The 24,412-nt window shown below is 39.1% G+C and overlaps 2 protein-coding genes across 7 annotated transcripts in view; one reads left to right on the plus strand and one right to left on the minus strand.

The window, feature by feature from the left end:
* sgsm2 (small G protein signaling modulator 2) overlaps window positions 1–6,718 on the plus strand; it is a 138,990-nt gene extending 132,272 nt beyond the window's left edge. For 2 of the 5 annotated variants that reach the window (XM_041807628.1, XM_041807641.1), the window contains 2 exons: window positions 700–867; window positions 2,503–6,718. In XM_041807628.1, the coding sequence (XP_041663562.1) occupies window positions 700–867; window positions 2,503–2,591 (257 nt within the window). In that variant the 3' untranslated portion in view covers window positions 2,592–6,718. Of the gene's footprint in view, window positions 1–699; window positions 868–2,502 lie in introns of those variants that run through there. The other 3 variants (XR_005993009.1, XR_005993008.1, XR_005993012.1) reach the window with 3 other exon arrangements.
* A 2,925-nt stretch (window positions 6,719–9,643) lies between these two features.
* Window positions 9,644–24,412, minus strand: part of tpst1 (tyrosylprotein sulfotransferase 1) — a 74,138-nt gene continuing 59,369 nt past the window's right edge. The window contains exons 4-6 of one of the 2 annotated variants that reach the window (XM_041811357.1): window positions 14,869–14,919; window positions 14,270–14,335; window positions 9,644–10,126 (exon numbers count right to left, since the gene is read on the minus strand). In XM_041811357.1, the coding sequence (XP_041667291.1) occupies window positions 14,300–14,335; window positions 14,869–14,919 (87 nt within the window). In that variant the 3' untranslated portion in view covers window positions 9,644–10,126; window positions 14,270–14,299. The remainder of the gene's footprint in view (window positions 10,127–14,269; window positions 14,336–14,868; window positions 14,920–24,412) is intronic. The other variant, XM_041811365.1, reaches the window with a different exon arrangement.

The raw sequence follows: 24,412 nt of genomic DNA on the forward strand, positions 1-24,412 counted from the left end.
CAGACCACAACCAACAGCAACATGCAAAAATACTGCAGGTTCTTGAGTGTCCACTCCAGGCTCAAACCAAGGAAACAACGAAATCCCATTGGGAATAACATTCCTCAATACGTAAATGTTTGTGGGCTGACTGGAATAAAAAAAACAAATCTGTATTGATTTCAAGGATAAGGGTTATCCATAATGAGGGTGACAGGTGGATAGATTGTAAATCATTTTCAATATTTTTACCACCGTTGATACCGTTTAAAATTCCTATTCAGAAACAAATGGGAGATCCCAATTATCCCAAGGTCAGACCACACATTTAAGCACAGTTATAGCTGCTCTGGTAGTCAAAAGGTTCTAGGACCCTGAAAATGAATCAGCATCACTTTTTTTATTGCCTGTAGGTTATCATTGTGAACAACAATCAAAGCCGCATGTAAGAAAAAAACAACAACTGTGTAATCTGACCCAGGCCTAGACTAAATCTGTGTTTATAGATTCTATGGACTATACCCAGTCGGCTCAACCAGGAAGGTCCTGCCCCCAAGTGGCAAATTTAGAAATTTGTCAGTCAGTGCCTTAGACCAAAACTTCTGCTTCTGACAATGAATGGAGCTGTGTAACCTCAAACATTTTATTGTAACTGATTGAAAGTTTATAAATGCTGACGGTTACTGTGTGTTTTGTGTGCATTTGTATGTTTGTGTGCAGAGCTCCTGTATGAGGACGTGTTTGCAGTGTGGGAGGTGATCTGGGTGGCACCCAGAATTTCCTCAAAGCATTTTGTCCTCTTTCTGGCCCTGGCCCTGGTCACAGTTTACCGGGAGATCATCATTGACAACAACATGGACTTCACTGACATTATCAAGTTCTTCAACGGTAGTGTACATAAATACAATGTGTAATGTGTGAATTTTCTATATCTGTGACTGTTTTGTTCTGAACTGTGCATTAGAAACACATAAAAGGCATCTTTTTGTTAGCAAGACCAAATATGACAAATTTATGACTGTTTTTCTGCCTTGATATGGATGCTACATGTAATTTGACACATCCTCAGTATAACTGAGGAGGCCCATGGAAGCCCAGGTTGCATTGATAGCCTTCAGCCTGTCTGTATTGTTGGCTCTGCTTTCTCTCATCTTCCTCTTGAGAATAATCCATACATTCCTTGAGGGATTCAGGTCAGTTCACCCCCATGAAGATTTGAATAACCATGACTTGGATGAATGAGAACCTATGCGGACACCTTACCCTAACCCTAAACAGAAATTTAATACATATTTATATTAAATTATATTTCCGCTCTGAGATAAACAGCATCTCAGATAAATGATCTGTGAGAGTGGCTATCAGAGATGCACTTTCTGCAGCCAGACCACTCTCAGACTAGTTGGCTGGCCAATCAAACACAGTAATACCATGGACAGCAAACCAGTTTCTGCTCGTTTTGGCTTCCCTGTGGACAAGTGCATAGTCCTGCTAGAAAAGGAAATCAGTATATCCATAGAACTTCTCAGCAGATAAAAGCATGAAATGCTCTAAAATCTCCTGGTAGATGGCTGACAGCACTGACTCTTGATTTGATAAAGCACAGTGGAAAAACACCAGCAGATGACATGGCACCCCAAACCATCACTCACTGTGGGAAATTTGAACCACATTTTGAGCAACTCTCCACTTTACAAGCTCAGGGTCATATACCAGGAGACTAACAATGCACAAAAACTGCAGCAGTGACCTCAAAATTGCATGATATATGTATATCCCCACTTGCTAGTTTGTGGTAATTTTTTTCAAAACAGCTCAATTGAATTACACACAGAGTTTTAAAGGTGCATTGTGTAGAATTTGGCATTTTAGCGACATCTAGCGTTCAGATTTTAGAATGAGCCGATCTGTTACCAAAACGTCACATCACTAAGCGACGAGAGCCTTTGAAGACCAAAAAGGAACGTGAGCCGGACATCATTTACAGCAGTGAAGAGGTGAGGGTTTATTCATTCATTTTTGTAACCATTGTTTTTATAGATTATAGGTCAGTCTTCTTCTCCACCTGCCTTCCAGGTAGCTTTCAGGACCGGCGGGCAGGTTTGTATTTAAAAATCGCGTTTCGCTCTTTCTGTCCCCAAAACATTGCCATAGACAACATGGCAGTTCGTTATGTCAGCCTCCGTGAGGGCAACCCGCGGTAATGTAAATTTAAAAAGCTTTTTTCTAATTTTGTAAAAAGAAAATGAAAGTTTAAAGGGGATGATTGTGCACTTATTTTAACATGCTTCACATAGATATATAAACATTACATCCCATTTACACCGTTTCTGTTTAGCAAAATGCAGCCAAATTCTACACACTGTACCTTTAACTATATAGCTCAAAAGGAAAAAAATCGGTAAAGTTGAGAATTTAAAAAAAATTAGCTGTTTGCATTCACACCTGCCACTCGTGCAAATAATTACACATTTTCAGGAGTTTCATGTGTGTTTAAAAATACCAACTGTGTTTAATTCACAGAAATGGCTGAGCGTCATGATGTGCAGCACATCTTGAAGATAGCCCGTGAACTGGTGCACAGAGTCCAGTCTCTGATGGACAACAAGTGAGGAAGAAGAAGAGGATGCAGAGAGAGAGAGTATCTATGGGACACTCAGCTCTTCCTCTCATCCTTCAGAGACACTCATTCTTTCCTGGCCTCAACATCTCTGTTGCAGGTCCAGGGAGTCTGGCCCCCCCCCCCCCCCCCCTGCCCAGCTGGAGTCCCTCTGAGTGGGGCAGGAGTGCTGCTGAGGAGGCCCATCACTGGAGCTGGGCCTCCATCTGTTTACATTTAACCTTCACATGGAATGCCCATGGTGTCCGTTCAGACATGTGGATTTGTCTGCATGCTTGTGAGTTTGATCACACTGTGAATGCATTCTTGAGTCTCCCTGGTCTTACAAGAGCTTGTGTGTGTGCATGAAAACACACACACACACACACACACCCACACACACACACACACACACACACACATTTCTACATGCAGCAATTGCTCTAACAATACAGCAAGTTTCTGAAGTGTCACCCTTTTCTGACTCTGAACCAGAACATGTTCAATGCCTGTCAGGAAGTGTTCCTCCATGCAGTACCAGCGGAGGCCACCAGAGTGCAGGATTTACACACAGAGGAGCAGAAGACTAAGCCACGAAGAAGTTTTCATTAGTGACCAAATGGACTGTGCCAACTACCTTTCATGAGTGTTTTCTACAGCAAGCATGTGTGTTTTTAACCCCTTGTTCTCTTCTCTCCTTCTGTGTTCATTATCACACAAATGTTGCCTTTCTCAGTGACAGCCCAGCATACCGAGTTGCACTTTTTCTGAGGAATTTTTCATGGTGCCTGTGAAGAACACCAGAGTCTGGGGGGTTTGGAGGCACCACAAGAGGCCAAACTGCAGAGAAAATTGGAATGGGTTACAGCCAGCTTTCCTGAGCGTGTTGGTCTGCAATTTAAGTGATTAAAAGCTTGATTCAACACTGTAGAAGCAGAGTAGAAGAGCACAACAGATCAAATAAAAGCACACAGCCATTCCCTTAAAACTCCTCAATTCATTTTTTTTTTTTGTTCATTTATGATAAATTCATGTAATTATATTTTTTTAAGGGGAAAAAATAGCTCTAAGGAATCATCACAATTTAACTGAAGAGTAATCTCTCAGCATAAGGGGAGGAATATTTTATCTATCTGCATTTCAAAAATAGTGTCAAACACTCCAAAATATCAACCTTTTCTGCTTCTGCTAGGTCAAAGAAAACTTAAAGTCTTTTCCCTCATTTAGTCATACATAATTTTGAATACACATAAAATTTTAGCTAGATGAGGTAATCATATCATTTTAGAACCATAGTTTGTATTGAGGAAATATTGAAATGTTTTTATTGTGCATGGCTTAAATAGAAAACTTAAAGTAGTGGTTGAAACAGTAAACTAAAAGTGAGAAAACTGTCACTAAATTAATGGAAAACTAGTTGAATTGGTTGAAAATAGTACACTGAAATCTAGTAAGCTGAATTTCTAAAATAAATTGTTAAAAATAATTTCATCCTGGCCATGGCATAGTGGACCAGCTCTTCACCCTTGCAGGGCTTCTTGGGGGTGCATGGGAGTTTGCCCCTCCAGTCTAAATGTGTTTTTTGGACTCAGAGACTTGGAAGCTTGAAGGCTTATGATCACGTCCCTCAGGGGGTCATATGTGGCCCGCCGATGTGGTGAGCCATCAGGTCCCTGTTTAACCAGTGCGAGAGTTGTGTCTGAATACAAATTCAGACATGCTCCCAGTGTATGTTGGGCTCAGCTAGGGCTTCCCCTCATCACAGATTCTGTTTGTGGTTTTAATGTAAAGAATCTCAAGGTGTAGTTAGGGGTAGGAGGGTTTCCAGTTTGGGGACCTCAGAGCTCCATCTCTGCTTTTTGCAGATGATGTGGTTTGGTTGGCTTCCATTGTTAGGGCTCATCATCACACATCAGGCCTAGCAACAAACACTTGCAGTGTGACATAATCAAGGATGCCTCAAGAACCAGGTTCATCTGTTGTAGCAATGATTGATAGTCTTTGACCCGCCTCCCTGATGGCCTATGGATGCGCACACAGCTGCAAATAATGAATGACAAAATAATGACATGATGGGAGCATATGACTGATTAGGTTTGCACTTTTGGTGTCGCCAGGCTGTCAGCCACTAGATATTAGATTTTGCATGGTCTTAAATGGTGCCATTATAAAAGACAAAAATAGTGCTGTGTGAACCAGATTAAACAATGTGTATTTAGTGACAAACATAAAGTGATAAAGCTGACAAGAAGCCAAAGAACAAATCCTTTTTTACCTCTTAGCTTCATCTGTCATTGTCCTCTTCTGTCTCTTAGCCTTAGTCAGTGTGTCAAACAGTGGGCTAACTGGCTTCTTTTTAGCTGACATCATGCTAAATGCACTTCAATCAGGAAAGACCTAATACGAGTTTAACAATAATTTGTTTCACTAATTGAATGAAAGAGAATTGTTTAAAGTCCTTGGCAATTAGACTCTACCTTGACGATATCATGTATTTGAAGGGGTATGGAGGCAAACGGCAGAAATAGGATACCCCCCGGAGTCTAGACACTGGTGGTGGTGTTAAGAGATGCAGGATCAGATGAGGAGTAGGCTTCTGAGAAGCTGCCTAGGAACTAGGGATGCAGGATAAGATGAGCAGGAGACCTGAAAGGATCTGGACTAGATATTGGATAACTGAATGGAGGTGGCTGGGGTGGAGGAGGGTTGCCGCATCTGCACAGAACGACTAGCTGATGGGGAAAGAGAGAATGACACATTTAAAATCTGACAGGTGCATGATGATTGGACAAACCGGGTTGTGGCAGAATCTGATAAGTTGAGAACTTAGGAGAGTGAACGCCCATAATCAGCTGATTGTCAGAGCAGGAAGAGAGAAAGAATGGAAAAGGGATAGATATGATTAAGTGGTGACTGAAGAATGAGCAGAAACAGTCTTCCTGCATGATCTTTTGCTGAGCTCAATTTCTCACGAGAGAACTGCAGCCCACTGCTAAAGTTACACAATTATCTCAGTTCGAAGTAAATTTAATATTTGCTGGACTTTGAAACTGTGATTTGAATCTGGAAAAGTTACATACTATTGCTTTAAAATACCATTTTAGCTTTATTTTTGGATATTAGTTTGGTATAGAAGTATATATTGATAAGGTAAACAGATTGCTGTTTTTTTAATCCCACAAGAGAAATATTAAAGCCTTAATTCCATGATTTCTGTTGAAAATGGAGCAGCAGCACTCTCAGGAAAACTGGTTGCAATCCTGCCTGGAGTCGAGCCTCTGGAAACAGAAAAAGCTTGAATCAGGTCCATTTAGAAAACAGTTTGTGGTTCCACTTTTTTAAAACAAGAAGCTGCTTTTGATGCCAAACTCTCCCAGTGATCAGTGAGTCAGTATTCAGTCGGTATTGGGCTTCACAGTAACAGCACAGAGTATCTATCATTCATGTTTGTACCTGAAGAGAAATTTTGATACTGTTTCCCCCCTGTTGCCTCCTTAATACGTCCGACACAGCTGCATCTGATTGGTCATCCAGCACGGACCTGCACCTGTGATCCAAGTGCCAAGAGTCTTCCCCATCCTGAGGTGTACTGTAGTGATCCGGCTCTCTTCATTCGCTAGTTTTCATCCCAGGAGTGGGCAGAGGTGTGGATGTATCTCTCCCTTTCTTCTTCTTCCAATCAGGACGTTGTGTACCAAAGCCTTGAAACAGCCCCCTCTGTGGCATGACAACAATGTGCAATTTCATACTGCATCTTGAAGACTGACTGTTTACTAAGTGTGTACAATATTTTTGAAAATTGTGATTCTTAACTACTGTGCAATTTCTGTCGTTTGAGAAGATCCATTAAAGTCTATATTGCTGTAAATAGGAAACGGGGAGCCCAATATTTCTATGAAGACAGTGGAAACCTTAATAAATATATATATAGATATATAGATATATATATACCTTATTTTAAAATCTATTTTTATGTTGGTTTTAGCAGCTCTAGTGGGAGGTTTAAACTGTGCAGAGATGCAGAATGTGTGCAGATGTTGTTAAACGTTGACTGTTAAGTGTTCCTTCTCAATGTTGTGCACTGACTTCAAGATTTCTATTTATTCAGAGAGCCAACTGATTGATTGCATTGCTGAATATGTATTGATAAGGATGTATCATTTGCCTTGAATGTAATGTATTATTATTAAATAACAATTTGTTCATGAGTGGGTTGCTTGTCTTTCTTTTAGAGATTGGATAAAAGAGTTAAATTGATAGCCTGTATTCCTTACTGTGAGGATGAGACTGGGAATCATTCATGTATGAGGCAGCATCAGGTTAGGACAGCACATAATAATTACCATTTGCTTCTATTTATCACCACAGAAGATCTGAAATAATCCAAAGATGTGACTGAAGTGTAGGCATTCAGATTTGATACAAAGGGTTTCATAAAAATATGGGATTTACTTTTGGAATTACAGCCACTTTATCCATAATATTTCCATTATCCAGGGCACAAAAGTATCTGGACAAACTAACATAATTACAGATATAACCACAATGTTTTTACACTTGTATTAAATCCTTTACAGTCTTCTCCCTGCTCACTCCAAGACAAATAAAGCAGATAAAATGTCTGGAGATGACTTCAACTGTTGAATTGATGTTGTGTGGCTGTTTGACGTATCTATCAAGATAAGGTCCAAGGGGGTATTAATGCAATGAAGGAGGCTATAATTAGGCTGAAATGAACCCAATAAATCTACCAGAGAGCAATAAAAACTGAAGTTGTAAAACCCCCCCCCCCAAATAAAGCTGAATTTATACACTTCAGTCAGTTATTATTTTCAAATCTAATGTGGTGGTAATTGGCAGCAAAATGATTTAAAACAATATGTAGCTGTCCAGTTACTCAACAAACCTAGCTTTAATATATCAACTAAACTTAATAGTGTAATTTGCACCACAGTATGTGTACCACTTAATAATCATCACACACCTCTACTGCCACAGTGAACCCTCATTTAGCTGTGCTGTAAAGTAGATGAAGCTGTGCACTCCCATTGTCCGTGGCCTTTTCGTGTTGCTAGCATTGTATCTTGAAGCATTTCTGTGATTATAGTTCACACCAAGTCTCTGGTGTTCAGTTGAGGTGTGCAGTAATGTAAAAGCTCCAACAAAGACTTTAGCTTTTAGGTTACATCCAATAACTCACCTGATAAATAGTCTTCCTGAAGAGGTGAAGCAGAGTGAAAGTATGTTCAGTGCTTAACACATTTATTAGACCACCTATCATATAAACAAGAAAACATTTTACAATATTTATTGTTATTTATTTGACAAATAAACTACTAAACAACTAAAAAATTATTTTTCACACATAATAACCAAAAAACTTCATATTTTCATGGCCTCCTTTGGCCTAGATAACAGCTTGCATCCTTGCTGCCACTGTTTTTATGGACTTTTCTAGTCTCTTTGTTATTGAGTTTCAAATTGTTTCTAGCTGTTCCAACAGACTTGCCTTGATGAAACTTTTATGCATTCAATCTATCTACTAAATCCCCAATTTGCTCAATAGGATTTAAATCTGGACTTGGCCGGACTGGCAGTACTGCAGATTCCTTTTTGTTGGTCAAGTAGTCTCTGCACAGCCCTGAAGCATGCCTGGGGTCATTGTCTTGTTGGTATATGACACCACAACCAATCGATGCATCATGGAAACCCTTCTGGACTCAATCTAAGATGTTGTTGTTCATGATACCGACAATTTTCACTAATTTGCCCATGCTGTTTCCATATTATGGACTCTTCCACCTTCTTTCACTGTGGATGCAGTGCATCCTGCATCAAAATGATCTCCAGCTTTTCTGCAGTTACATGACAATGCTGACCGAGACAAAGAGTTCAACCTTGGACTCGCCTGTCCACAGTACCTTCTCCAGTCATCAACAGTCCAGCCACCTCAAGATTTTAAGCACCGGTCTCTGCAGCATACTTGACCACTTTGAGAACACTTTATGTCTTTAGCCTATTTGTCTCAGAATCCATCCAGCATCATGAAGTGCTATTATGTGGACTCTTTTGAAGTAATTTCCAGTGAACTCTCCAAGTTTTACCATTTTGAACAGGAATGAGGAATTTCAAACTGAATTCACCTTTTTGTAAACAAATTTGAGCTGGCTCACTGGGCTTCTCTAAGAAGTCAGAAATGAATTAAGCACAGCATTCAACCACTAAAACTATTTTTCTGTCCAGGAACGCAAGTAAATAGCTATAATTTGCCATCTTAATCATGACATAATAATGTGATTTATTATTTTTTCTGTTTTTATAAAGGAGTAAATTTGAAAATTATTGGCTAACAATAAGATTTATATTTTAGCATTAAAAATAGCATTTTGGGGCGCGCCGGTGGTCGAGTGGTTAAGGCGCACACCATGTGCGCGGGCGACCCGGGTTCAAATCCGGCCCATGGCACTATTTCCTACATGTCTCTCCCCGCTCTCCTCCCCGTTTCCAATTCTATCCACTGTCCTATCTAATAAAGGCAAAAAAGGCCAAAAATAAATCTTAAAAAAAAAAAAGCATTTTGGTAAAAAAAAAAAAAAAACAAACTTCTACATACTGATGTATTAATCATTACAGAAACAAAGACAATCATTTTGGTAATTACCAATAATGTTAATTTGGGCCAGCTTTGGCAATAACCTTACAGTGGGTGCTGGTAAAAGACATCTGTTAAGGCCTGTACTGTGTATGCTGGAAAACTGTACTACTTGTTGCTTTCAAACCATCACTGGATTTCCCCATGTATTTACAGAGCAGCCAATAAAGTCAACCATGAAAAGGGTTTTGTTTCAGTTGCCTTCTTTGTTTAAACTTGGGGTTCAAACCCATTCAAACATAACCTGTGCACAAACTGGTTGTAGTCATGGAAACCAAAAGGCTATCAACATACTTCTAAGCATACTTCTACAATAAAACTCAATGTACAGGTTTTTTTTCTGTAACTCTTTGGTTTAAAATGATCAAGTAATGCCTCTTTAAATAATAAAAAAAAAAACCCACAGACACAGGTTTAGAAAAAGCATTGTTTATCACGGTTGATACCTCAAACTGATCAGTACCCATGACATTGCACAATACAAAGGCATGAAAAAAGTAACATTAAAATAGGTATTGCATCTTCCAAAAGCTAATTTTCCATTCATAAATACTTCTTGCGGTTTCGGTTCACTGCAGTTTCTTACAACAGAATCACAGAGTTTTCTTTTTTCTCTCTAAAAAGCAAGAAATAATTTCTAAAAAAAAAAAAAAAAATCAAGCGTGATGTGACACAAAAGTAACAATCAGAAGACATTCTGTGGGTGTGAGAAGTTTTACTATCATTTTTCTGTACAGTCTAACATCCAAGGCCTAGAGTCCTCTGTTCATGAGGAGTGGGAGCAGCCTGTAGGTGGAGGTGCTGATGCTGAGGTCACCGTCCCCCTGTGGTCGACCTCTGATAGGTGCTGATGCCTGACGCAGACGGTGAGATGATGTTCATGATTTTCTGTTTCACTGCAAAAGAAACATGAAGATTTAGGTCACAGTTAGTTGTAAGCCCCTAATGTAGTTTTGAGGGGAACATCTAAACTTCAAACAAAAAGTAAGGCAATTCGTGTTTGGTACATTATTTCTTTGTTGTAACAGTGCTTCTTGGTAATAAATCTTATACCGTTGGAAAGCCTGTTTATTACCCTTTTAAATGATGCTGTATTTGTAAGGATCATGCATTTGTGGGATAAGCAGCAGAGCTGAGTATGTGGGTTGCGCCCATGAAAAATGTGCCACATATTCTCTGCCAATGCCAAACCTTTTTTGCTGTTGCTAGTGACTCTTTTTTTGAGCTTCTGGTACCCCCAGGTGCTGCTAATCAGGTGCCTTATTGGCAGCACCTGTGAGCATGGGCCCTGATACAGTGGTCAGTAGATGTCTGCTTCAAGAATCGGCATGCCACATTTGACTGACCTGGATAGGGCCCGTCAGTTGGGCAACTTCAAGCTGGTGTTCCCCAAAACCAAGTTACAGCATTGTTTGGAGTGGACCCTAGTACCATCTCCAAACTGAAGGCCAAGTTCCATATAACGGGGAATGTCAGAGACAGGCTGTGAAGTGGGCGTCCCAAGAAGACAACACCCCAATAATACTGTTTTCTCACCCTGTCAGCAAGAACTCTAGCCTCCAAGATGACAACACTTGCCCCCACAGAGCAGGGTTTATTAGAGACTACCTCCAGAATAGGGAGTGTAGAGGATGGAATGGCTTGCCAGCAGTATTGACCTTAACCCCATTGAACACTTGTGGGATCAGCTTGGGTGTGCTGTTCGTGCCAGAGTGACCAACACAACCACGTTGGCTGACTTGCAACAAATGCTGGTTGAAGAATGGGATGCCATCCCACAGCAGTGTGCGACCAGGCTGGTGACCAGCATGAGGAGGAGGTGCCATGCTGTAGTGGCTGTGTATGGTTCTTCCACACCCTACTGAGGCTCCTGTTTGTTAAATGAATAAATTGTTAAATTGCCAATATGTCTTGTTTCTTCAAACTTCAATCATCCAATCCACCAAACACCAAACACGAGTCAATGGCAGAATCAGCTGTTTGGCATTGGCAGAGAAGATTTGGCACATTTTTGATGGGCGCAACCCACATACTCAGCTCTTCTGCTCATCCCACAAATGCATGATCCTTACAAATTTGAAATCATTTAAAAGGGTAATAAACAGGCTTTCCAATGGTATAAGATTTATTACCAAGAAGTAATGTTAAAACAAAGAAATAATGTACCAAACACGAATTGCCTTACTTTTTGTTTGAAGTTTAGAATAGGGTGATAAAGTCCAGCATTCAGCACCTCAAAACCTAAGTCCAAACAAAGCAATCTTACTTTTAATGTAGACCAACGAAATCCTGTTAAACTCTACATACATCACAATCAATCTTGTATAATTTATTGCTTTATTCATTTTGTTTTTTGTCTTTTGCTGCAATAGTTGTAGTACTCTGCTCTGCTTGAAAGGCACAATTAAATATATTTATTAATATTAAAGTTGAAACATTTTCCAAACTCTTACCAAGACCAAGCTGAATTGCATCCTCTAATCTTAATTATATTTTCCTGACATTAAGGACATTTTTGTTTGTTTTTCTCATGATCTTGTATCCTTTATCCAAGAACAATAACAAAACTTGTTTCCCTTGTGATGAATATATTTTCATTTTTTTCTCGAGGATATTACTTATTTTCTTGAAAACAAACATTCTAAACTCAACACAAGGAAAATAAGCGGAGGTCAAAATAGTCAGAAAATTCAAAATGTTTGTCTACTTGTCCACTTAGGGCTTTCAAAAGTAATAATTTAGCAAACTTCAGTTTTGCTTCCAAAATATGTAAACTGAGTTGTTAATAAACACATTTAAATATACACATTTAAATACTTTATTTTGAATTTTAATTTGCAATCAAATGCAGCCAAAACCTTTCATGTTCAAAAACATTTAGAAATACAAAAACATACCAAAAAGATCTTAATATTTATAGATTTGATTCCTTTTTTATATAAAAGTTCTTAAATATAAACTCTGATTAAAAATGAATCAATGAAAAGCTGAACAGATGAACATCAATGAATCAAACATTTTTAAAGGTAATAAAGCACGTTTTTTTGTTAATTTACCTGTTAGAACATCAAATGTATCCTTTATATTGGATTACATTCCATAAAATATTAAATAATGAGATTATAATACACATAGGTGCTTTCTGTGCTTTTAGGATATCTTCTTCAAACTTTAAATCACAATTACCAACAAGAGAAGGTTTATTAAACTCTGGTGAAATCAGGAAGAGCTCTCAGATTAGAAGTTTTCATAGATTTTAAATTTTTTTTTTTTTCTTTTTTTTCTTGTCAAGCATTGTGTACAGTTAGTTTAGAAACAAGCCAAACAATAATTCTTTCAAAAATGCAAATAAAAACACATTACTCTGGGCTGGAAGAAGGGATTCACTGACAGTGATACAAGAATAGGAGCTGACACCTAACCAAAGTACTGGTACTCATAGCACAATACAGATACTTTACTCAATACCATTTTAAAACACAATGTTTGCCTTTCTTTAGTTGAGCAGGTAGACAAAGTTAGAGTCATGTCTGCAGTTTGGTGATATTTTAACATAAACCCACAGCCTAACTGTCAAATAAAAGGGCTAAGGAACATCTGATGAAAATAAAAGCAAACTTTCAAAATAATTTGAAAAAGTGTAATGGAATTTTAAGTACTTATATTTGTACTCTGTATCAGTGAGAACCCAAATCTCAAAGCTTGTTCTTTCTGAGAAAAAGTGCTTCCGAAACTATTAAAAACTCTAGTATTAAGTTTTTCTCATCTGTGAGGAAAAAAGGAAGTATGTTTCATTATGTTGATTTTTTCCTCGAACTGCAGCTGTTAAACACACAGTATGTAAAATTCTACCACCAGGGGGCTCTCAAACAAAACAATAACACAACAGGCCAAGTAGAGACCAGAGGCCTGTACGATGAAGCTGGATTTTCTCTTACCGATATAACTTCAGGATTAACCCTGGATTTTCCGTACGACGACACTGGTTCACTTCTTACTGGGATAAATCACCGTGGTAACTTTTGCTGAACGGCTAACCTGCTCCGGAGCAGGTTGTGTTCTGGATAAGAGATCAGTGAGTATAAAAGCACCGCCTCCTGACCAATCAGTTCTCTTGGAAAATGGCCTGCCCATTCTTAGAAGATCCTGTAGACGTTGGTGAAAGGATCGTGAGAAGAGCGCTTAGGAGAGAAAGAATATTTAGGAATAGATGATAGATAAATTCCGGGGATTTCGTCCATACATGCTGTCATGGTGAGGAATATTACAACACAAAATTCGCTGAAGAATTTCTGCCCCAAACATCTGTGCCGTAATAAAGTGAAACTGAGTGATCAGAGTGCTGTCCGTTTATATTGTCTGATGAATTATTATTGTATAATCTGATGAATTTACGCATAAGAGTTGGCAATTTTCTGCCAGCATTTCTCCCTGGCTTTTGGTGCGGCGACAGTGTTGCTTCTGGCCTGGATGATTGCTTTAAATTCCTCATATTTTTTAAGAATGATTGTCTGTTCCTCCATTGAGAAATACGCTGCTCTGCAGGGTTTCTCCATGTTTGGGATTGGTCAGATGCTGCAAACACCACCCTTTTTATTAGAGCGCACACTGATCCAGATTGGAAAACCCAGTTACCAAGTTGATAACCAGCTTCGTCGTACAGCTGATCTGAATTGTGAATGTCTTGATAAGTGTGTTAATCCAGCTTCGTCGTACAGGCCTCAGCACTACCCGTCTCTCTGTTTACTTATTGTTTTGAATGGAGGACTCAAAATAAAACTGCACAGTAAAAGGGTTATTTTCTTCACAGGAAATCTGTCAATTCATTAATTGAAGTAAGCATTGCACAATATTGGATTCTTGTTGATATCAAATAAGTCAATATGTCAAAATTTATTTCAATTAGATATATATAATGGGTATGACATCTTTGATTGTAAATTAAACACATAGGCATATTAAATGGGCTAACATTCTGTTTTTTTTCCCTGTAACATGTTAAATTGTAAGTATTTTTAATTTGTGAGTATACTGGGTACCTTTGTGTTGTAGTGATGGCACCTCTGCTCCTAACTGGGGTTTGGTCCCTCTGCAGACTTCTGAATCTATGGAAACAAAAAAGGAAACAAGCAGAGGTTAAGGATCTGCTCTCAGAATGACAGAAATTTAAATACCACCCAGATGAAGCCCACAGACAGCTGACACACTGCCTGTTACACAAAATACTTATCAAACCTTCATTAATTGAACAAAGAGGTTGATTACGTGGATAAAAAATGTTAAATGAGCAAATCAAAAGCAAAGATGTATTTCAAAGACATGGAGAAAGCAAGATGTAGATTGGTCTAACTACCAGAAGAGGGCAGATGTGCTCTTCAGCCGACATCAGGCCCTTCATCCCAGACACAACAAGACAGCACAAAGAGAGACGACAACTGAAGACCGAAAAATAAATAAAACAAAAAAAGCATGAAGCCCAGACCAGAAAACAACAAAAAGGCTGCATCACATTGCAAGTTGAAAAAAAAATTAGATGTGATGATTCTTTCAGCGAGCTGCTTTTTCAAATCAAAAGAATTTGGAAATTAAAAAAAGAAGAAAAAAAGCTCAGCAGCAACAGGCAGAAATGTTACTGTACCTGTGATTGTTCTTTTAGGAAATCTGGTAGCTGAAATTCACCTTTAAAGACCTGGAAAAACAGAGTACCAGGTTTAGAGATCATTCAATCTGCAGGTCATCATCTGGATTACCCGGGGGGGGGGGGGGGGTTAAATGGATCACTCTGCTACTTTTTCTTTAAATATTACATAAACTACATTAAGGCAACTACATTAAGGCATCATTCTGCATGTGCAAAAGACCTATTTTTTTAATCAATGCTCCAAGATCAAGCTGAGCTGACAAAGTCTGATATAACACGCTCAGTGTAAATATAACTTTCATTAAATGTTTGATTTAAGTCAACGGTGATCACAATTAAGACTTTGTTTAACTGAGTGAACAAACTGTAAACTTTAACAGTCATGTTGGCATCCCAGGAGAAGACTTACAATGGTCCAAATAGCATGCAACGCTGTTTCCATGGGGAACTATCTACCTCTCTCTAGTTCGTGCCTCAGGGATCAATTCTCAGTCCCATTCTGTTTCCTCTATTTTCGGACAGAATCAGTGTTGGCTACATTTCTTTTAAGTTATACCTTTGTAAACTAAAATAATAACAATCACTGCAAAACTGCCTGACTGCTATAAAGAACTGGATGTCTCATCATTTTCTTCAACTCAGTTCAGACAAAACAGAACATATCTGCATCAAACATCCAAAAAATAACCTTAACTCCAGCATACAAGCTCGATTTTCCAAGCCCTCTCTAGAAAGCTCAGCATATTTTTTATGTAAAACAAATAAATTCTGCTTTTTTTCTTACAATGATATAAAGATAAGAACAAATTAAGACCATTTCATTAACTTTGAGCTTCAAATGTAATATTTATGCAGTCATCATCATCAGTCCGCCCTTTCATATCTTAACTCGTACAAAATAAAACATCCAGACTTTCAACAAGGTCGTTGCAGATCTCACATAGCCAGTGTTGCCATGACTACACTTGCAGCCAATTAGGGTATCACAACACAAGCTTTATTGTTGTTGCAATATGACCATCCCCCTTGAAGTTTAGATGAAAAACAAGTTAGCTATCAGCTCACATTAACCGATGCCAATGAGTCATAAAAACTTTAAGCCATTAATGACTCTAAATGTATTCTCAATAAATGCATGTTTATCATACCGCAATAATATCACAGAGAGAAAAGGATTCCACCATGCCAGTGTCTCCTTGATTTCCTTTAGCCCTACTGCCAATCAGAATTTCAGCTGAATGAAAGATACTTTTAGCTACTTTAAAAACATAACACGTTTCAGCCCCTGTTTATATGTCAAAGCTTTACACCAATGTATGTCCACTTAGGTCATCAACAATCATCTCCCGGCAATACCACCAAAAAAATTATAAGCAAAGGTTATGGATCCTTTTGTGTTCTTGCTCTTCAGAATAAACTCCTACCAACCACTGTAAGTGCTGAATCTGTAGAATGACTTTCAAGAACTCAAAAAAGTAAAAAACACCAAAACAAGCAAACAAACAGAAAAGCATTTTCAAATCCATCCATCCATCCATTTTCCTCTGCTTATCTACGAAGTTAGCCAACCCAGACATTCCTTTTCAGAATATATATAATCCCTCCACTGCATCCTGGGTCTTTCCCGGGATCTTCTCCAAGCTGGAAGTGCCTGGAAGACCTCCAAAGGGAGGTGCCTAAGAGACATCCTGATCAGATGCCCGGACCACCTCAACTGGTTCCTTTCAATACGAAGGAGCAACTGCTCTGAACCTCTCACCTCATATCTCTAGACTGAGCCCAAAAACTCAACCACTTGTATCCGCAATCACACTCTTTAGTCGTTTCCTATTACCCGATAAATTAAAAGCTTTGCCTTCCTCTTCAGCACAACAGACGTCACGCCGTCCACAACACTGCTGATGGTCCAAAAATCTGCCTGTCAATCACACAGTTCATTCTACTCTCACTCGTGAACAAGAACCCGTGATACTTAAACTCCTTCACCTGAGGCAGAGACTCACTCTATACCCGTTTTCCAGCAGAGAACCAGAGAACCATGGCCTGGCTTTTAAATAAAGCTTTTACTTTTGTTGTTTGAGTGTTTAACTGGATTTATGTGTGGTGTTTTTGTATTTAAAATTATTAGAGTGCATGTCCCCAAAATAATCTGTCATTTTCATCTTTTATTTCTATTGCTATTCTTTTTTGTCTTCCTGTTCTTAAGCATTTTTAAATGTAGGTGCTGCATAAATGAAATAAGATTGTTATTATAAAATGTCCTGAAATAAGGTGCAGATAGTCCATCTCCAATTAGACAAAAGTAAGGATGCACATTATTAGAATTTTTGCCAATATACAGTAAGCCCGTATTTCCAAAATCAGTTAAGCCGATGCTTATATTGATTAAACTTCAGTCCAGATATTGGCAGATATTTTACAATTTGCGTTTCAAACTTCTGTTTCAACCCTCTCAATCTAAAAATAAGACATTCCTCTGAATTTGTCTGGTAAATCTGACTTGGATGGGTTTTTGCAGTGTATGACATGTTTCTTTTCTTTGCAAACAAATTAAACAGCTACTTAAGACACCAAAGACCTGGTAACTGCCATTTTATTCCACTGTTTCATTTTTGTCATCATTTTCCCTGAGCATGGAGACATGTCCTAGCTAAAAATGAAGGCTGTGCTGGATACTAGCGCTCTGATCCAGGAGCCATAGACTTTCTTTCCAACAAGGCCTGACAGGACCAGACCAAGAAATGCAAACTAAGAGATGCTGAGCAGGGAAACAGAAGGTTAAGAGGAGGAGCAGGCGTCTGCTGCTGACTCAGCGTAAAAAAAAAAGGCTCATCAGAGAGAAGAGGAAGAGGAAGAAGGTCAATATCCTGCAGGACAAACCAGTAGTCCACCTCACTGAGGAGGGAATTCATGCAAAAAAATACTCTGGCTCCATCTCCTGCTGGCCACACAGTCCACTGCTCCTGGCTCCTGCAGGATTATCACTAACATGTGTGTCATTTCCACAGAATCTGGCATTATATACACAAGAAGTCGCCTCCCTCATGCTGAATAAAAACAGGCCGAGGTCATTCTGTCAGACGTAGATAAAGAAGAATGTAGACGGAGGCTTTGGCAGTGAGTTACAGTGTGATGACAGCAATGAGCTGAAAATAAGAGGAATTAAATAGATATAGACATGAAACAGAAGTAGTGTGGTGTAAAGGTACAGCTAAACAGCAGGGGGCAGCAGAGAGAAAGCTTGATTACTGGGATTTTCTTGCATTACATTGAAACTACTGAGTCCCAGCTGATAGGTCTTTTATGCAACATTTTTGTTCAAGAGTTAAGAGCAGAAATGTCAGGGAAAATAACTTGTACAGTTTGCTGTGGGAGGAGTATTTCTATTCAACTGTTTTGGAAAATAACAAGCCCTCTCTGAATTTGGTGCTGACAACATGCTTCAAAAAGCTGGGACAGAGGCAACAGAAGATGTGCAATGCTTTAAACACATTTCTGTCATGGCAGATAGCCAGCATGATAAGACACAACTTGTTTATCACACCAAATGTTAGATTAATACTACATGGAAGCAGGAAATGCTACTGTAGCTGCTGTTCTGCTGATTTTCTCATTCATGTTTTGTTCTGCTTTTTAGTAATGAACCACAGGTTCTGATGCTCAAGATTCACCCAATCCTCTTGTCCATTCAGTTTGTTTTCATCCAATTTAAAACACATACTTTGTGTTGAACTGTCAACAGGCAGGTAACATGATCAGGTAAAAAAACAGCATCCCAGCGGGGCTGACTCTGTCTGAAGATAAGATAGAGAGGAGTTTACCTTCTACTGGAAGACTGTGCTGGAAACTAGTGCAAGAATTCAAGAAAAATGTTTTACAAAATCCAAAGGATCTAGGGATTTCATTGTCTGCAGCACATGCTATAATTAAAGTTTCAAAGAATCCCTGTTTGCAAAGAGACAAGGCCAAAAACCAATATCAGATGGCCTTTATCTCCTGGCCCTGACATGGCTCTGCATTGAAAAAGATATAATTCTGTGGTCGACATCACTGCATGGCTAAAAATACTTTAGGAGACACTGTCCATGAGCATAGTTTGCAAATGCTGGCTAAAATCTACCACACAACAAGCCCTCTTAAAGGTATATTCTGGTATTTTTGAAGTTGGGTTTCATAAGGTACTTAGCAATAGCAGTGGCATTAGCCTCTAAAGATTTCAGCATGCATTAACCCTTTAAGTAAAGGGTACACCTGGGAAAGCTGGGCTATACAGCACTATAGACAGGTACAGTTGTTCTGTTTAATTTAGAAAGTTTAAGGTAAAAATGAACCAAAAAACCTATTTGGTTGTTCTTCCACCTCAGTGTATTTGACCAGCTGTTTTGGGCCTGCAGGCTTCGTCAGCGACAAGAAGAAAACTACAACAAAAACTAAAATGACTGATTTGACTCAAGTGTAAATAACATGCAATTTACTGTGGATATGAGGGGATACTTATGACCTGGAGCATAGAGAGGAATAACTTCTATAGTTGGAGACCCAGGATCTCACCCATTTCTCTCCTCTCTCCTTCTTCCTGCTGAGTTACTCTGTGTTGTAGGTCTGTCAACTGTGAGCCCATGTCCACAAGAGTGAGTCATGAGTGGGACTTTTTAACACTTCTTCAGGACATTTCTGATCGAGTATAGCAGCTCACAGACTCCAGCAGTCTGCATCACTCCCCATCCAGAGTTCCCTGCCTTACTCAGTCCCAGTGTTCAATGTACATTCTTCAACTTTCTAGAGATAAACTGGAGAAAACAACCCGGATGAGAAGAGCAGAATAGAAATTTGTCAACCTAGTGTTTTTTATAGCTGTCGCTTTATACTTCTAATGGCTGATAATTTGTCAAGCTACAGTCGACAGGATATGTTCACTTTATTAAAACATTGTGTCAGCTGTTGAAGTGGAGAGCTGAGCAGAAATCACTAGTTTTAGTTTAGTTTGTTGTTGTTGACTCCGTCAAAGCCTGCATGCCAAAACAGCTAACTGGGAGATAGTGGATGAACACGTAGCCAAGGCTTGCATTGAAACACAGAGGCTTTTAGGGTGAAAAATAAAACACTTCAAAGTGTTTCCATGTAGCGTAACATTGAGCCAACAATGTTTCATGTAGGAACACTCGTCATAAATTTAATCATTTTATTGCAAAATTGATTCACTCAAACGATGCTCCTAGGTTGATGAAAACTGAAGTTGTGGTTCTTGAACAAACTGTTGTGTATTTTGTATATCATATGCAATACCTTCATTTTATTATGAGAATTTCTTTAAAAATAACAGTTGACTGAGTAACACCTCAAACACTCGCTCATTAGAAAAGGAAACAGGTCAAAGCTTTCAAAGTTTCCCTTCTGAAGAAATGTGGTTGTTTTACCGTTTTAGTTCCCTTTTAACTTATATTAATGTATCCTTTGGATTCAGTGAAAGGAAGGAAATATTAGACAATAAGTCCTGAAAAAACAAGAGTTTGATCAAAAACAAGAAATTATCTGCTCAAGAAAAAAAGGAAAATGTACTTCAGATGCTTTTTTTAGCTAAATAAACAACTCTGGCTCAGACATTTCATCAGGATGATTGAGGCATTACAGCAGAAGTATCCATTAACAAACAGAAATAAACATGTTTGGTAAAAGCAGGTTTAGTTTTGCCTGCTGTGTGTGATCTTCAGTGGTTTCTCAGAGCTTTGTGTCTTCAACTTCCCTCTCTTTCATTTAAAACCAGAACTGCATCCTAAACAGCAAAATAACCACAGAGAGACTGAGGATGTAAGCAGAACTAAAGGGCAAAGATCACCTGAAAATAGTGTTTGTACTTTTTTTAATAATAAAACATTCACAATATTTCTTCTTTTATTGTTTTTTTTTTTTTTGCTCTTAAAGGTAACATGTTTTCTCAATAGAATCCATAGACAAACTTGAGCAGATGATCAGTGAAGATAATGAATTCTGACCTCCTCAGAGAGGCAGGAGTGGGATGAAGTATTAAAACTTCCCCAAAACATAACACTCATTCTTTAATCCCCTTTGTGTCCTCATGCATGTTTGCCTGAAGTCGATGCGAGGCCAGAAACTGAACTGATCTCAAGTTTTTCCAAAAGTAGAGACAGAAAGGCGAGCGCATGGTTCTGATTTCCTCCTGGGTGCCATTTTGAAGCTTTCCTCACTGAGAGGAGGCTGCGGGCCAGACTGCGACGAGTCAGGCCAAACCTCCCGCTCACATAGAAAAAGAAGAAGAGGAGCAGAATGCCCTGTGGTTCTGTGCTAGCTTGCACGCTCAAGAGAATAAATCCAAGATGTGTCTGATTAGTGGATGTAAAGAGGAGGCTGGTGTGTCTGCTCTGTATGCTACAGATCAATCTGTCCTTCAGAGAGAGGACAGACAGAGATGAAGGGCCAGACTGCAAGTCTGCATGATGGGATCACTGCAGTAACATGAAGCCAGACTGCTAGTGTCCGACAGACTCTGACCTCAAGGTCCATTACCTCTGATAGATCTGTTAAAATGTTCATGGCGGGAGGAATATTCATAATGTGGGAGATTTATAGGCTCTGAGTCTGATAAAACAGCAGAAATATCACTGAAGAGGCTGAAAAAACTCTGTTAACTCAAGGCTCAGCCGACTGATTTAATACTTTACAGAGTTAAAGAGAGAATCTGGAATCATCATTTTTGCAAAAATGACCAAAATTTTAAAAGTCAATATGAATTCCAGTAAAAATCAGTTGCGGTGTTTGTTATGCTTCCCCCTTTACCCGATTGCTTGTGAATCAACAGATGGCAGAAAAATGACATCCATAAACAGATGTTTAAGGAACACCTTAAATGTTAACTCCATCATTACTTAAATCTTTGATTTAAACTAGAACATACTTGAACTCACTTCCTGCACACCTGCCTTACAAAGCAGATGCCCACAGGATTTTCAGAACGGTTAAAAAATGTTTTATTTCTGTTGAAATGTTTGAAAAGTTTGAAATGGGAGTGAATGTGTAAAGAGTCAGGTAAATTTTGTTGTTAATGATACACCATTATTGGCCAATCTGCAAAAAATCCAACATTCACTGATGACAGCTGCCGATGTGTGTCAAATGTGGACAACAGACAGATCTAGAGAGCATGCTGTTGTGAGGGACGGTGCAAAAAATATTACTGTCTGTGATAGTGCTTGCTGCATGCACTGTCTTGGATGTGGTTGTGGCAGTAAAACAGTGTGACACTTAAACTAATCAACCGTCGTCTACTTGCGCCTGCAGGTTGTGCAGCTGCAGTCGGGTGTGAAGTCAAAAAGACTGCAGCAGGAAGTCTCAACTGGATGCAATTTAACATGATGCATAGCTCTGGCAACATGTGCCGCAGTCTACAATCTTTACCCAACTTTAACAGCCAAGTAGTTAGTTTGAAAACTTAAACAGAATTCTCTCTGAATTTAAACAGCTGACAAGAGAAATCAGCCCACCAGATTCAACAGCTGCTGACGTGATCCCCTTGGTAGGAGTACAAAATTGTTTTCCACCCCATGACTGCAGCCACTGATCATGGTGTTAAAACAACAAAGACTACTTTATTACAGTCTGTTAGCGAAAAGATTTAAACAAATAGAGTCTGATCCTCGTTTCTGCATTGCTACCATGTTAGCCCCCAGTACAAGGGCCGCTATTTGATGAGGACGCTAAACAAAGCACACATGCACAGCTTTATGCGCAACTGATTGAAATGCCCGTCATCAAGCTGGAAACTGGAGACTGATCCTCAAATCCTGGTTGAGAAAAGAAACAGACTGAGCTGCAGCAAGGAAAGGATGCTAATCTTTGAAGAGAAAAGCATGCATCTAGGCAATATAACCAAGAATTAGAAATTGAGGTTAGTCTGGTTAATGAGGTGATGCATAATCAATCATATCAGGACTTGCTGAAGGTTAAAAAAACCTCGAGTCATCTTCTTAACCAAAGCTGCTGCAAGCAAAAGGGAGCATTGTCTGAATCTCAGAAACACTCTGGCAACATATTAGTGCAAATCAGACAGTGTGAATGAATGTGGCTGCATATTTTATCAATTAAAAACAATAACTTAGCGTCTACTGAGTGCCTAGGACTTTGATTGTAGTTGCCATGGTATCAAAACATGTATAATTTCATTTTTACTAGTACTGTAGTCTACTGAAGTTTAAAATCTGATGTGGTGTGAACCCTACAACAAACTATGAACTCCAAACACCGAACATTGGCAGTACTGTACTGGCTGTGACAACCACAGAGATTCCTCTGAAACATCTGGAGAAGAAACCCTGAAAACCTGCAGCCGTTCCTCAGCAGAGCTGAAGCAGGGAGCAGCACAGCCGGGTCAGCCAAGGTGTCTGCTGGTACAAGCAGCGGGTCAGGCCAATCCTTCAGAGCCAAAGTCAACCCTGCAGAGGTTCAGCCTGTAACGGCTGCAGCTCTCTGTGACTAAGCCCCCCCACCCTCCAGCCTGGTCCCAGGGGGGGCTGAATCTGAAACAGCCCAGTGAATTTGAAAAGCTGCCAGTGTCAGGTCCGGTGGGCAGGGGGAGAATGTCTCTGCTACTTCCACATTGGTTTTCCAGGGATTTTGTTACCTCAAACAGAATGCTTTTATCTGAACAGCACACTGAGACTCTTCAGGGGACTGGGTCTGTGTGTGGGACCGTGACAAAGAATGCTCGAAGGTTACAAAACAATACTCTCCAGTTTTTGAACATTTCTTTTCAAGTGAAGAAGAATCTTAAGTGATTTTCATTTTCCTAGAAAACCACAAGCAAGTTTTGCCGGAGGGTGTAAAAACTCAAAGCATCTGAACTTCTGTGACTGACCTCATTTCAGGTCAAGAATATCACATTTCAGTTTTTCTAGGACAGAAATGTCTGCAACTAATAAAACTACACAGCACTTCAGATTTGCACTTCTCAAAGTAAGACTGCAGTTAATCACTGGCTATTTGAACTTGAGATGTCCTTTATGGCTTATTTCACTATTGACATTTATATGTATTAGTCTAGTCTGTAGTCAACCAGCCTAAAGATCGAAAAATTGATTATAATATGGATAAAGATATGGTCATTATTGTCATCAAGCTTTTGGTGTGGATTTAATCTTTAAAGTACAGCCTGACCGACATGGGATTTTTGGGGCCGATGCCGATACTGATACTGGGGGCTAAAAAAAGCCGATATCCAATATGTTGGCCGATATATGAAATAAGAACATTGATATACACAGAATATATACTGTACATGAACACAAATGTGGACATGTGAATTAACAGTTGCATTTATTTTTGTTTATTTCACAAAGATGCAACTTAGACAACGTTAAAACGCTGTATAATAGTCTTATATTGTGGCTGTGGACCATCTTAGACAGGAAAATGATAAATGGAGACCTTATTTACATCATTGTGGCAAATATGCACATAGAATATGTTTACAATGTGTTTCTTGATAACCCTGAGAAAGGCCACAAGCTTAAATGCGCCTGTTTTATAA

Source organism: Cheilinus undulatus, linkage group 2 (genome assembly GCF_018320785.1).
Source record: "Cheilinus undulatus linkage group 2, ASM1832078v1, whole genome shotgun sequence".
Taxonomy (NCBI): domain Eukaryota; kingdom Metazoa; phylum Chordata; class Actinopteri; order Labriformes; family Labridae; genus Cheilinus; species Cheilinus undulatus.